This window comes from Poecilia reticulata, linkage group LG21 (assembly GCF_000633615.1).
Source record: "Poecilia reticulata strain Guanapo linkage group LG21, Guppy_female_1.0+MT, whole genome shotgun sequence".
NCBI classification, from domain to species: domain Eukaryota; kingdom Metazoa; phylum Chordata; class Actinopteri; order Cyprinodontiformes; family Poeciliidae; genus Poecilia; species Poecilia reticulata.
In genome coordinates, this window is record NC_024351.1 from 3,197,682 (window position 1) to 3,210,432 (window position 12,751).

The 12,751-nt window shown below is 36.9% G+C and overlaps 1 protein-coding gene across 5 annotated transcripts in view; it reads left to right on the forward strand.

The window, feature by feature from the left end:
* The window catches only part of LOC103457275 (DNA (cytosine-5)-methyltransferase 3A-like), a 54,723-nt gene that overhangs the window by 5,795 nt on the left and 36,177 nt on the right, over positions 1-12,751 (forward strand). For all 5 annotated transcript variants that reach the window (XM_008397291.2, XM_008397295.2, XM_008397293.2 and 2 more), the window contains exons 2-3: positions 978-1,196; positions 8,450-8,557. In XM_008397291.2, coding sequence (XP_008395513.1) covers positions 1,128-1,196; positions 8,450-8,557 — 177 coding nt within the window. In that variant the 5' untranslated portion in view covers positions 978-1,127. The remainder of the gene's footprint in view (positions 1-977; positions 1,197-8,449; positions 8,558-12,751) is intronic.

The following is a 12,751-nucleotide window of genomic DNA, read 5'->3' on the forward strand; positions in this document are numbered from 1 at the left end:
ACATACATACATACATACATACATACATACATACATACATACATACATACATACATACATACATACATACATACATACATACATACATACATACAGTTCAATGCAATTTTTACCTTCATACTTTTACATGTTTAAAAAGATTCATGAAATATCTGAATAATTTGGATCTGGGACAGTGATTTCCACACGATAAATGTGGAGGAACCCAGTTTCTTTCCCCTCAGTCAAATATGAAGTCAGATGGCGGTGCAGATAACCAAGCAGGTGATAAACTCCTTTTTTCCCTCTTTTTGAGAGTTTTCAGACTTTCAGGAACAGGATTGCTGGTTTCTGTTTTTACAGACATGGCTGATTTGGATTAAGGCTGCAGGTGAAACGGCTGATAAAAATACCTTAAATGGTTCCTGCCAGCCAAGTCTGTCAAAAACACATGTCAGTGAGTCCGTTTCAGGCACAAATCAGATTAACTGTAAAAACAACCAAAGCTGCTCTTTCATCCCCTTCTCATTTTCATCGCTTCATTCACAAACTTCCAAAAACAAAAGTCAAAATCATTCACTTGTTCTCAGATAAAAGGAGGAGGCTTTTATTTTATTGGTAACTGGACACCCATGGGTTCTTACTGCTGTTTTGCCCAGTAAATGAGAGTTTTTCATAGCCACATCAGTCTCTCTGACAGCTGTGATGACAGCTACTCTCACTATTAGTCTCTCTAGAGAACACCTGTGGGTGTTTTTGCCATTTTCAGCTAAGAGTTTGGATGTTTCTTTTTGCTCCTGTCCATCAACTGTAATTCACGGAGGCAAACATGTAACTGATGCGCAGACGTAGCTTCCAGGTTTTGGCGTCTGTGTTTGCTTGTGTGCATCGGAGGGAATTGTGACTTGAACTAGTCATGAAAGAAGACAGTGAAATGCTTGAATGGAGATTGACACTTTACTCACATTACCTTGTTTTTTTCTTTTTCTCTCCTCCAGGAGAGGGTAAGGCCAGAAAGAAAGAGAGACCTTCAACCCACCGACAGATTGAATGAAGCAGCACCTGGAGTTTCTGAGGACCCTCTCCATGTTCTGATCTGCTCGGTGTTTCTTCCTAAGAAAGTTGGTGTCACAGAGCCGCTTCCTGCCATGCCGTCCAACAGTCCTGCCGCCGCCGAGCCGCCTCAGACGCCAGAGAATGACGCTTCCAACGACTTGGTGAGACTAACATGCTGCTCTTATAAGCTAAATGGACAAAAAGATGCTCTGACGCTTTGCCTGCCAAATAGTGCCGTATTTTTTATGAAAAATACTTTAATTTTAGTTAATGATTGTAATGGTGAGATTAAGGCTGATCGATAAATCAGTTTGATTACCGTATTTTCCGCACTTTAAGGCGCACCTGATTATAAGGCACACCTTAAATGAATGGCCTATTTTAAAACTTTTTTCATATATAAAGCACACCGCATTGTAAGGCGCACAGAATAGACGCTACAGTAGAAGCTGGAGTTACGTTATGCATCCACCAGATGGAGCTGCACTAACGGGAATGTCAACAAAATAGTCCAACTCCGGTCGGCGAGCAGAGCCTTCCGCGACTGGGCCGGGGCGTGGGCGGACGATGGTCACCCTTCTCCGTTCGCGCAGAGCATGTTGGTGGAGAACGTGGTGCTAAATGACCTGCAGACTCTAGACGGTCGGCCAAACTTTATTAACAAACCAGCGTTCTGACAACTATCCCAGCATGCACCGCGCGCTTCTTCTTCTATGGCTGAAAATGAAGTCGGTGGCTGCTTACTGTAGTTGCTAGACCTGTTGTGGCTCAATATTGGTCCATAAATAAGGCGCATTGTCGGTTTTTGAGGAAATTGAAGGTTTTTAGGTGCGCCTTATAGTGCGGAAAATACGGTAATTGAATTTTTTGTTTTTGGAAAATATGGATTTTTTTTCACCAACACACTCCTTGGGCAGTTCAACGTGATGTCATTGCGCCCAAGGTGGCCATCTTGTTTGACAAGCGTGTTTTGCAGCTTCTGCTTATTTGAATTCTAGTCAGATGTGTGATGGAATATCAGGGCCAGCATAAGACTTTTTTTAATTAAAAGGAAGTCATAATATTAGGAGAAGAAAGTAGTAATTTTATAAGAATTTTATTTTATGACAGTGTTAGAGCCATGCAAATAAAAAATTAAAAATGCGAGGATAAAGTTGTACAAAATAAAGTTGGGAAAATACAAAAATAAAGTCATAATATTATGAAAATAGAGTTGTAACAACACTTGTTTCTCATAATACAACTTCATTGTTGAATTAATTCAACTTTATTCTTCTATTATTTCGACTTTATTCGTAATTTATTTATTTATTTTCATTTTCTTAGAGTGGTGCTAAAGCTCTGTTGTAGAACTCCAATGCAAAAAATAAGAAAAAATTTAAGTGAGGAATGTTGAGCATCTTGTGAAGTTATACTTTGGTATTTGTTTTACTGATAATTAATAGACTTCAATTTTTAACATGTTAAAATTCTAATACTATGACTATATTCTTCTGAATAATAAAATCTTGTTGCCCGACTCTAATACTCCTTCGTTCAACTCAGAGAAGGGGTGACTGAAATAAAAGCCACTATTTAAATATATGTATATTTTTAGAAAAGAAAGCAAGAAAAAAATTGATTTAAGTCCAAAATTCGATCTAGTATGATAAAAAAATCTAATTTTATTTTTAAGCCATATCACCCAGCCCTAACTATATCCAACCTCATGATAATGTTGCACCTTGTCCTAATGCTGTACAATTATTTTCAATGCATCTTTTCTTATAGAGGTGCAGGACTTCTATGTTATTTTTGCAGCTTTGGTTAATGTTACACTGTCCGCCTCTCTTACTACAGCTGTCATTAACACTGCTGCTCTCCGTTAAGGATCATGTTTCAGCCAAGAAACACAAGAGAGCCTCGCAGGCAAATGAGAGTTTGTAATAATTAAACCTGGAGTTATTTATTTACATTCTCTGCAGACCGTTTTGCTTTCCACATCCTCTGCAACATGTGGTAGACATGAGGAACTTTAGTTTTTTTTTTTTCCTCTTTCTTTTACACATATGAGCACGTAAATGTTAGCTCGGAGTCCGACAGGTGAAAAATGGTTTCTTTCACTTGCACCCCTGAAGCTCTGGGCGGTCCTCGTAAATCAGGGAGAAGTTTGAAGTTCATTCTATACAACAGCCACATAAAGAGCCGTCTCTCTCGTTTACTTCCATGTTCTCACGCTGGCCGAGAGCCAAAGCAAAGTTTCCCTTATAGAGCTGTTTCTTTTAAACTTCCTGAGATCTCTAACAAAGACTCGAGGAAAACCCAGAGAAAAACCAGGGGAAACTGCTGCGACAGCGATGTGGGAAATTCATGAAGATCCACATCTTACTCCGGTGGTGACATAAAAAAAAACATCTTTGTGGGATCAGAAAATAATTATTTTGCTTATGTTTAAGTTACTTTAATCTTGTATTTTGTGTGTGGTTTGAAGTATACTGCAAAAAACAAAAATTCACAAAGTATTTTAGTGTAAATAAATATCTTAGTAAACTTGAAATAAGACAAAATTAACTTGTAAGATAAAGCAGCTTGTTTTAAGTCACACATTTTTTTATATTAATAAAAAAGTACTATTTCCACTGGCAGATTATTTAACTTAAAACAAGACATTTTCCCATGTTACAAGTGAAATAATCTGCCAGTCCACCCAGTACTTTTTAATCAATATTAACGAATTATTTACTTTAAACAAACTCTGATTTATTGCTCAAAACCTTCTTGTAAGTTAGTTTTATCTTACTAGATATTTCCTCTAGAGATTAGATAAGATTTTGAATGTTTGCTGTGTACAGCTAAAAGAACATTTATTTGCTTTCCTAAATTAAGTAATTTGAAGTTAATAATGTTTAAACTTCATAATCATAGTATTTTCAGCTTGGATTAATTAATAAATCCCAGCAAAGCTTAAACCTTTCCAATTTCTCTTTGCTATATGTTCTCTGTCTGGCTGCCAGCTCTAGTAATCGTATATATTACAAGCTACTAACAGACTTTGATGGCTGTCAGAAGACTTGCCTTGGGGGTTGCAATTATATGTAACTGATCATGTGGAAAAACATTCTTCATCCTGTCTCCAAGTCCTTGAAGCTGCAATCTGGAATATTGCATCAATTCTGTTGTTGTGTAAAGGTTCAGGGGTTCCTTTGTAGCCAAAATCTAGATAAATTGTGTTTATATTTTGTCCTAAGGATTGATTCATATGGCTATGATGAACTGGAACAGTAGATTCACGGTAAAACACAAAGAGAATCTAGATGAGAATGGAGATGTAGGAAACAAGGCCACAGGAAAGACAAGAAAGAGATTGATCGGAGGACAAGGAGGTTGGGGAAAGAGGAAAGAGGACAGGCTGTCTGCTGCTGATGGGATCCTCCTCTGCCTCCTCTGGTTTGCAGTCTGGTTGCCTAGAAACTGCCTAAAATAACCTGCCGGGAGACAGAAATAGACCAAAGATATACAGCCAGAATGGCCATTGTTGGTTTCTCAGTCTGTTGGCATACTTTTTAGAGCCCTAGCTGGAGTTTTTCAGTTTTTTTTCTCTGCAAGTTTATATTTCACTTGATTTGATAACATTTTCCAGCACAACATTGTGCTGCATATTGCTAAAATGTGAGTAAATATGCCATTGAGTGTGCATCGTGACACTGGCATATGCACAGCACCAGGCAGAAAGGCATGGAGCCATTAGTCGTTTTAGCCGGTTGCTAAGCTGGTCGTCAGCGAAGTGACATCACATTGTTTAGTCAGCACCGCGACCCTGCCGGAGACAGTTGCTAAGCAGTTTCTGCACCGTAGCAACCACACCATTGTCACCATATGATACCCTTTGTCCAGAGGCTTTAATGAGAGGTCTGTAGAAAAATACTCCAGAATGATGGAACCAAAGCTGCCGGACATGAACTGTATTTTAAGGCGTTTTCTTTGCAGCTTAATTAAAAAAAAAAAATACAGCTACCACTTTTCAATGTAAATGGAAAATAAATAGTTTGCAGTTAATCTGTAAAWACCTTATAAATAAGAAATAAAGGCTTATGCACTACCAGTTTCTTGTCAAATCTGTTTAGCTACATATTTCAAAGTAACTTAACCTGAAATGTTTAATTTTGCAACTGAAGGCGAAAGTTAAATGAGGGCAGATTTGGTACACTATTTGGCAAGAAACAAGTCGGTTTTGTCTCTTTCTCTTCCTTAACTCCGATTTTAAAAAAAAATTATGTAATGATTAATTAATCAAAATTAACACGTGTTTTGAGATTTTAATCATAATTAAAATCTCAAAACATGCAAGTTTAGAGATTTTATGTGATGGACCACAGAATCATGCATACTTGTAAAATGAATGGTTTACATAAAAAAAAAAAAAAACTAAGTGAATATGTGGTGCATAAGATTTTTTCATATGTGGCCAAAGAGTATTTAAACTTAACACAGCAAAGGGCGCGTACGCATGACAGGATGCAGCAAGACTGAAAATGATGGTATTAAGTATGCCGGGCCAGTCGGTGGCGCTGTGATGCTGACCGAGAGTGGCACAAAAACACCAAACGTCGCTATATTTATTCGTGAGAATGACGCGCCTGTGGGATGGACAGAGAGAGAGAGACGGAGTTTCGATTTCGACTCACGAAATTGAAACTCTGGTATTTTGAAATATATCCACTCTGAAACCCGGTTTAAAAAATGATCATTTCTGCTCTCAAAAGATGCCAAATCCTTGTGGAAGCACAGCCTAAACTACCAAAAACGTTTGTGGATTCACCTAAAATCACCTCTATGCGGACGAGGCCTTAAACAAAAACCTTCTTTCTTCATAAGTTTCCAGTTTGTTGCTAAATCTGCTCTTATTTTTCGCATTTTTCACATCTCGCCTTTTCCACCTCAGCGCTGGAGTCAGCTAATGTTTTTCTCTGGTCTTCTCATATAGTCTGTGCCTGAGGCAGAGATGCATATAACGAGCTGTCAAATCTATATGAAAATCTGCAATAAAATCCACTGCAGGAGCCAAACTCCTGTTGGCCTAAAACACTCACAGAAGTGGCACACATCATCTCCAGCCTGATGGTATTTAATTACACTTTGACTGTTTAACTTAAGGTAGAGCAGGTGCAGCTTGTTTTATTTGGCTCTTTTTCTTGTTCTGTTGGGTCTGGTAAAAACATTGCTCACACTCCTGCTCCTACTGAACCAGGCGGATGAAAGACAGAACATGTGGACTAAATTGGATTTTGATCCACAGTATGTTGTGCACTAAAATCACTTTTTCTTGAAGGAAACCAGTTTTACGGTTCTAGAGAAAAAGGCTTTGTTGGCTGTGATTGTAAATGTGGAAATATTTTTCTACAGTTAAGTAGGTGACCAACAATCAGTGACAGAGTTTTAGCGAAGCTCATATTGGAAATGATAGGAGATTATTAAAACCACTGCCATGCAAATGGTTTCAAAATAGAGATGCGAATCTTTCAGTGTCTCGATTCACAAACCAAATTTTCCATTGAAACAGTTTAGAGATTCTGTTTAAATTCTAAGTGACAAGAGGAAAAGACACTGTGAACAAATACGTTTATCGAAAACAATTCTATAATGGTCCACACTTTGTTAAAACAAAAAATAACTTTGTGCATAAAATTTTGCTTCTTGAAAATTTTGCTACTTGAATTCCCGTATACGGTTAGCTTATCTGTCTTCGTCTTAAATAAAAAAATATCAAACAATTATTCAAAATATATACGGTTGCTGAGTGGACACATAATACGATATACTGTTTACGCGCAAAGACGTTCGACTTAAAAATAGATTTTTGAGCATTTTGAATCGATTCTTTGTAGAATCTATTTTTTTCTGCACCTCTACTGATCACTATTTCTAATTATTATTTAATACTAGCAAGAGAATAAAATACTGTGAAGCAACAACTGTTGCTTTCTTTCAAGTAATGTTAGCAATGATTGCAGTCCTATTTAGTCTTCTTCAGGGTCACGCCAGTGCATGCCCTACTTTCACCTGAATCACTAAAGTTTTCTGTTTGTTTTCCAACCTTTAAAGAAGAGATTAAAACCTAAGTCATTATTTCTTCTGCTCCATCACATCTGTGTCTTTGTATTTCGACATCTTCCAAAGCCAGTAGTTGAACATTTTTCCATCTGTTTTCAATTAATCATGTCTGACTCTCCCAGTTTATAATCTGACGTCGATTTTTAGTTTAATGCTTGAGGTTACAGTGCCAGAACATAGAACATGAACGGGTCACACCTTTTTTGTATTATCTGTTTTATAAGCTAAAACGGTAAAGTGACATCAACATTGTCAAAATCAAGTCTCTTTATTTTGGATTGGACTGAAATGAGAGTCCTTACAAAACAACATCTCTGAGAGTTTGGGCCAAAAGTAGATTATTCTGTCAGCATTTCCACAAGCTAATTACAGATCTTTTTAACCTTTTCTAATTCAATAACGTTTCATTAGTATTTATCTTGAAACAACTGGTTGTGCTTTGATACCAACTTTAACTCTAATAAAATGCTTCCTGTCTGCTTAAATCAAATCAGACTAAACCAAATCAATTCATTCTCATATAAATATATCGCTAATAGAGATGTTCATGGATAGAATAGAAGTAGCGTTTATTGTTGCAAAATGTAATGGTAGTATTGTGATAACAATAAAAGTGACGATAGGAACTATTTATTACTTACTTTTTAGATAACTGTATGACTGACTGCATGACACTACAATTATAGCCAAACACACACAAATAATACTTTGTAAAATCCACTCAGTGCTCTTCTTTATGACACAAATCACGTAAAGAAATGGGATTTGTATCAGAAAACTCCACACAGTTACTGCGTTTAACCATATGTTCAAATTTATTGATATTTGTTGATGCTCTCATTGAACAATAAAGACAATACTGACAGTTTTAGGGGGGTTTAAACATCATTAATTCGAATTTATCTTCACAATGATAATTGAAAACTTATCATAAGAAATATATCACCATAAATGATAAACGATACGACATGATGTGATTTTTGTTTGGGTTTTCTTGGAAAGTGAAATTCACAATGTGTTTTTTACCTAAATAAACTTTGATTTTCAGTCTCCAGATGTAAAATTCACAGCTTTTTCCTTTTGATTGTTTCCATTGTTTGTTTCAGTGAGTTCAATCTAACCATATGCTTAAATACTTTTATTTTTCAAAAGCAGAAGTGTCATAAAATGTCTAAATTCTTGCTTTGCTTGCTCTATTTTCCCCCTGAGTGTTTTGGCTTTGAATGGTTGTTGTTTCAATGCGGTCTCTCTGAAGACAGCAGTTATGAATTCATATAAAGTCCCTTCTTTGCGTGTGATGTGGGCTCTCTCTGTGTCTGCACAGAGTGAAGACGGAGCAGATCAGGACAGTCCGGAGGAGGGAACGCCAGCGAGTCCGCACAATAAGCGCAGAGTCGGCCGGCCCAGCAGGAAACGCAAGCAGCTGCTTCCTGTGAGTAAACCTGGTCACTGTTTTCAGCATGATGGATTACTTTTTCATTTTTTTAAAATTCTTTAACCAATGTGCAAAAATGCTAAATGCACAGGAGTCCAGACTCACACTTTCAGTCCTCATTAATTATGTTTGACTGCTGCAATCTCCTCCTCACTGGGGATTGTGCGTGTTGCTTCTTTTTGCATTTTTGTCATCAGTTTATCTAAGAACGGGGATTCCCCTGTGCATCGAGTGGTTGCAGTTGCACGCAGTATGTGAACTCTTTATGCACATGTAACTACAACACTGTGGCATCGTCATTAGCATTATAATCAGCAAGGCTCCAACTGTCACATTTTCCACTTGCCCACTTAAAGTCACAGTGAAACTGAAGTTAAAAGCATCTTGGGAAGCTGACATGTGATTAATCTGCAAGTCAGGCGTTAAAAAGCTGACATTAAATGCTTTGTGATGTTGAAGCCTAGAGAGTTAAAGGCACGGTAATCTTTCTGTCAGTCAAGTTTCAAGCACTAATAAGCATGCTAATTTGAATTAAACTCAGCTTACTCTCTAAATTGTGCTTTTATTTTGAATGATTAAACATACTTATTGATTTACAAAAGCAAACAGCTTTAGGTTTTGGGTAACTGGGAAATTTTGGGGAAATTTCACATTCAGTTTTCAGAGGAACAAAGTAAATTTACTCGAGTACTGTACTTTAAGGGGCAGTATTATGTAAAAAAAAGTCTTTTATGAGCTTAACATTGTGTAATAATGTTTTAAAACCTTGTCAAAAACATACTTGGAGTGCTGCCTTGTTTCTTTCATGCATGTTTAAGAAATGCATTAATCTCCATGACAACCACATAGCCTTGCAAAACACCTGGATGAACCTAGCGCGCCTTTAAGACGTAGCTCCTCCTTGGAGCTGCAGTTTCCAAGCGTAAGAGGTCCCGCCTCACAGAGCAGCCCTCCCACAGGACTCCCCCGCTCAGCTCCTTCAGACTAGCCACTAGCAATTAGCAAACACCTGATGGAACTGTCCTTCTGCTGAGCTCATTATAGGAGCTACTTCCCAGTGCAGTGCTAGTAAAAATGTTGTTAGAGTTAACAGTAGAAATGTTGTGATGACTACCTGAAGGCGGAGTTTCAGAAAGAGCAGGAGGTTTTAAAGATACGGAGATCCAACATAACTCCAGCCTCTATTGTAGCGTCTATTCTATGCGCCTTATAATGTGGTGCGCCTTATATATGAAAAAAGTTTTAAAATAGGCCATTCATTGAAGGTGCGCCTTATAATCCGGTGCGCCTTATAGTGCGGAAAATACGTTAGTTTTTTTTTTAACTCAATGGTTTCGCTAACTACTTTTCTGTGAAGGTGTTACTCATTACTTCTGTTGGCTGTTTTTTTGTGTCAGTATTGTTCCATCGTCAGTCAATCAATAAATCAATCAAGTTTATTTGTACAGCACATTTTAGCAATGCGCCAGTTCAAAGTGCTTTACATTGTGAAGACATAAAAAATGTCGTCACGCTGTAAAATTTCACACTACACCCCAACATGGTAGGTGGCGACATGCCACTTTGAAATCTACCAGTTTTATAAACACAGTTTACTTTGAATTATTTCACTTACTGATTTATCTAAGTGTATTAGATAATTGTGAGTATTTCTCACAATTATCAACAATGATAATGTATCTAGAAAATAGATGAATAGTAATGCACAACTCTATTTCAACTGTATTATCATTTCTGAGAAATCATGAACTGTGTTGCTTCATTTTTAAATACCTTATCAATTATAAAATACCTAGAAAATCTCCTTCTCAGAGTTTTTACATAAATCTGATCACGTTTGCAGCATTTTAAACAAAATAATAACATAACAAAATAATCACAACAACATCACCATCATTTGAAACTCACCTCCTCACATTCACTATGGAAAATAAGTTTCTGTTTTTCTGCTGTTTGTTTGGAACAACCCATTCAGTTCCTCAGTTGCTGCATGTTTGCTTCGTCTTCTTCTTCTTATTATTTTATGGAGGTCGGCGGCACACTAATTGGTGAATTACTGCCACCTGCTGACCAGGAGTAATACTGAAGTGTTTTACATGGATCTCAACTTCAAATTGTGAAATATTTTCAATATAGAAGTAAGTACTTCAGCCCATTGGCAGAAGTATTTTTTCTTTTCAGTAAGTAATATTTAAGTAACTGTGTTCGATTCTAACTGTTCAACAGACTTTTAAGTGTCCTAAGTTTTTTTTAATGCGCATTTATATCAGGAATAATCTAGTTTTGTATTGCAATAGGAGAAATTGAAAATACCTAAGAATATCATGAAACTATTTTCATTTTAGCTTATCAAAGCTATTATTTTTTAAGCGAACCACTGATCCACAACAAGAGAAGATATGCAGCAGTGATAAACCTTCAACGACTAATCCAGGAAGTTACAGAAAAAGTAGAACGATCCTAAAACGCTGCAGGCCTCACTTGTCTCAGCTAAGGTTGGTGTTCATGATTCAACAATAAGACGGAGAGGATAAGCAAAAATGTTCAGAAGCAAGAAAGCAAAGAAAAGCTGCTGATCAAAAATAAGATAAAGGCTTTTCTCACATTCTCCAAAAACCATCCTGATCATCTGCAAGACTTTTCTGAAAATATTCTGTGGACTAATGAGACAAACTTTTTGGACAGTGTCCTCTCTGTTAGAAAATCCTGGAGAGAAATGTCTGGCATATACAAAGTGGCCTATTCCAAGTCTGACCTAAGATGCTCCTGAGCAGCCCACTAGCTTTTTTTTCTTTAATAAATGAAATCATCATTTGAAAACTGCAATAAAAGCTTATTTAATATCCAGAAATATGTAAATTTGAATGAAATTTCAATCTTTCATGCCTTTGGTAAGGCACAGACCCACCAGTGGATAGGAAGGTTTGTTTAGCGCATTAACTCTTTCGAAAAAGCCCAAAAACACCTCAAGCGAGTGTAAAAACATTTTTCCAAAATTGAGAAAGTTATTTTGAATTTTATTGCTTCCATCAACTTTTTGTTCAATGTACATTAATAAATTGTTGATGGAAACACGGCTACTGTGACATTTGTGGTTGGGATTCATAACACATCAGCATCAGCATTGGTTTCTGCTGCTGTTAGTCATTTATTAACATATCTGTATTTGTGAGTAAAACTGGGTCGATGTTAAGAACCAATGTTTATTTCCATTTTGTTGCCACTTGTGTTTTTACTGGTGAATGCTTCCATGTTCCTAAAAAAAGCTTAAAGAAATAACATGTAATGATTCCAGATTAGTGCTTAAATAGTTGAGGAGTCACCACAATCACATGTCCTCACTCATAAGCTATTATTTATGCATTTTGTGCCAATTATATAACATTTTATTAGATTATCTTGATATAGTTTGGTTATTAACTGACAACCTTCCAATTACTAATTGTGAAACGTGTTTCAGAGTTGTTGTGTTCTTGTTATGTGTATGTTTGTTGTGTTTATTCAGTCGCACTGTTTTCGGCAGTTCCTCTCGTCCGTATTTCTGTCTCTTTGTGGCTTTGAGTTGACCAACTTGTTCAGCAGAAGCTGCATGTCAGCGTAGATCAAACAATCCCAGACAGAAGGAACGAACAACACCACAAAAGAGCATGTGTGTTTTTCCAAAAATATGTGTGTGTGTGTGTGCGTGCGTGCGTGCGTGTGTGTGAGAGGGCAGGTTTGATCATGCTTTGATGTCTGAGCCCTGACAAGGCGGGCAGGATTAATGTGAGTCTTGTCACACACGCGCACACACACACGCGCGCACACACACAGCACGAACAGGACTGCAGTTAAAACAAACATGTGAGAAATAAGTCTCCACATCTTGACCAGTACCTTTCCACTGGCATTCTCTGTAATAACACCATCAATCATAGAGGTAAATATCACTTGTACAAGCAGAATTATGTATACAAGTTTTTAGTGTTTCTTTGTCTGCAACTATGTGTGTATATGCATATAACGAGAAACACTTTTGTGGTTTTTACTTCAGAAAGGTTTAAAATACAGTAGTAATTAACTGCCATATAACTTTTTTAGAGATTTTAATCAAAAACCTTCACAGTTAGGTGTAAAAAGTAGGGAGAGGAGCCAAAAAATATACTCAAGGAAGAGTAGCACTACTTCTGTCTTATAAAGATTGAAACACCG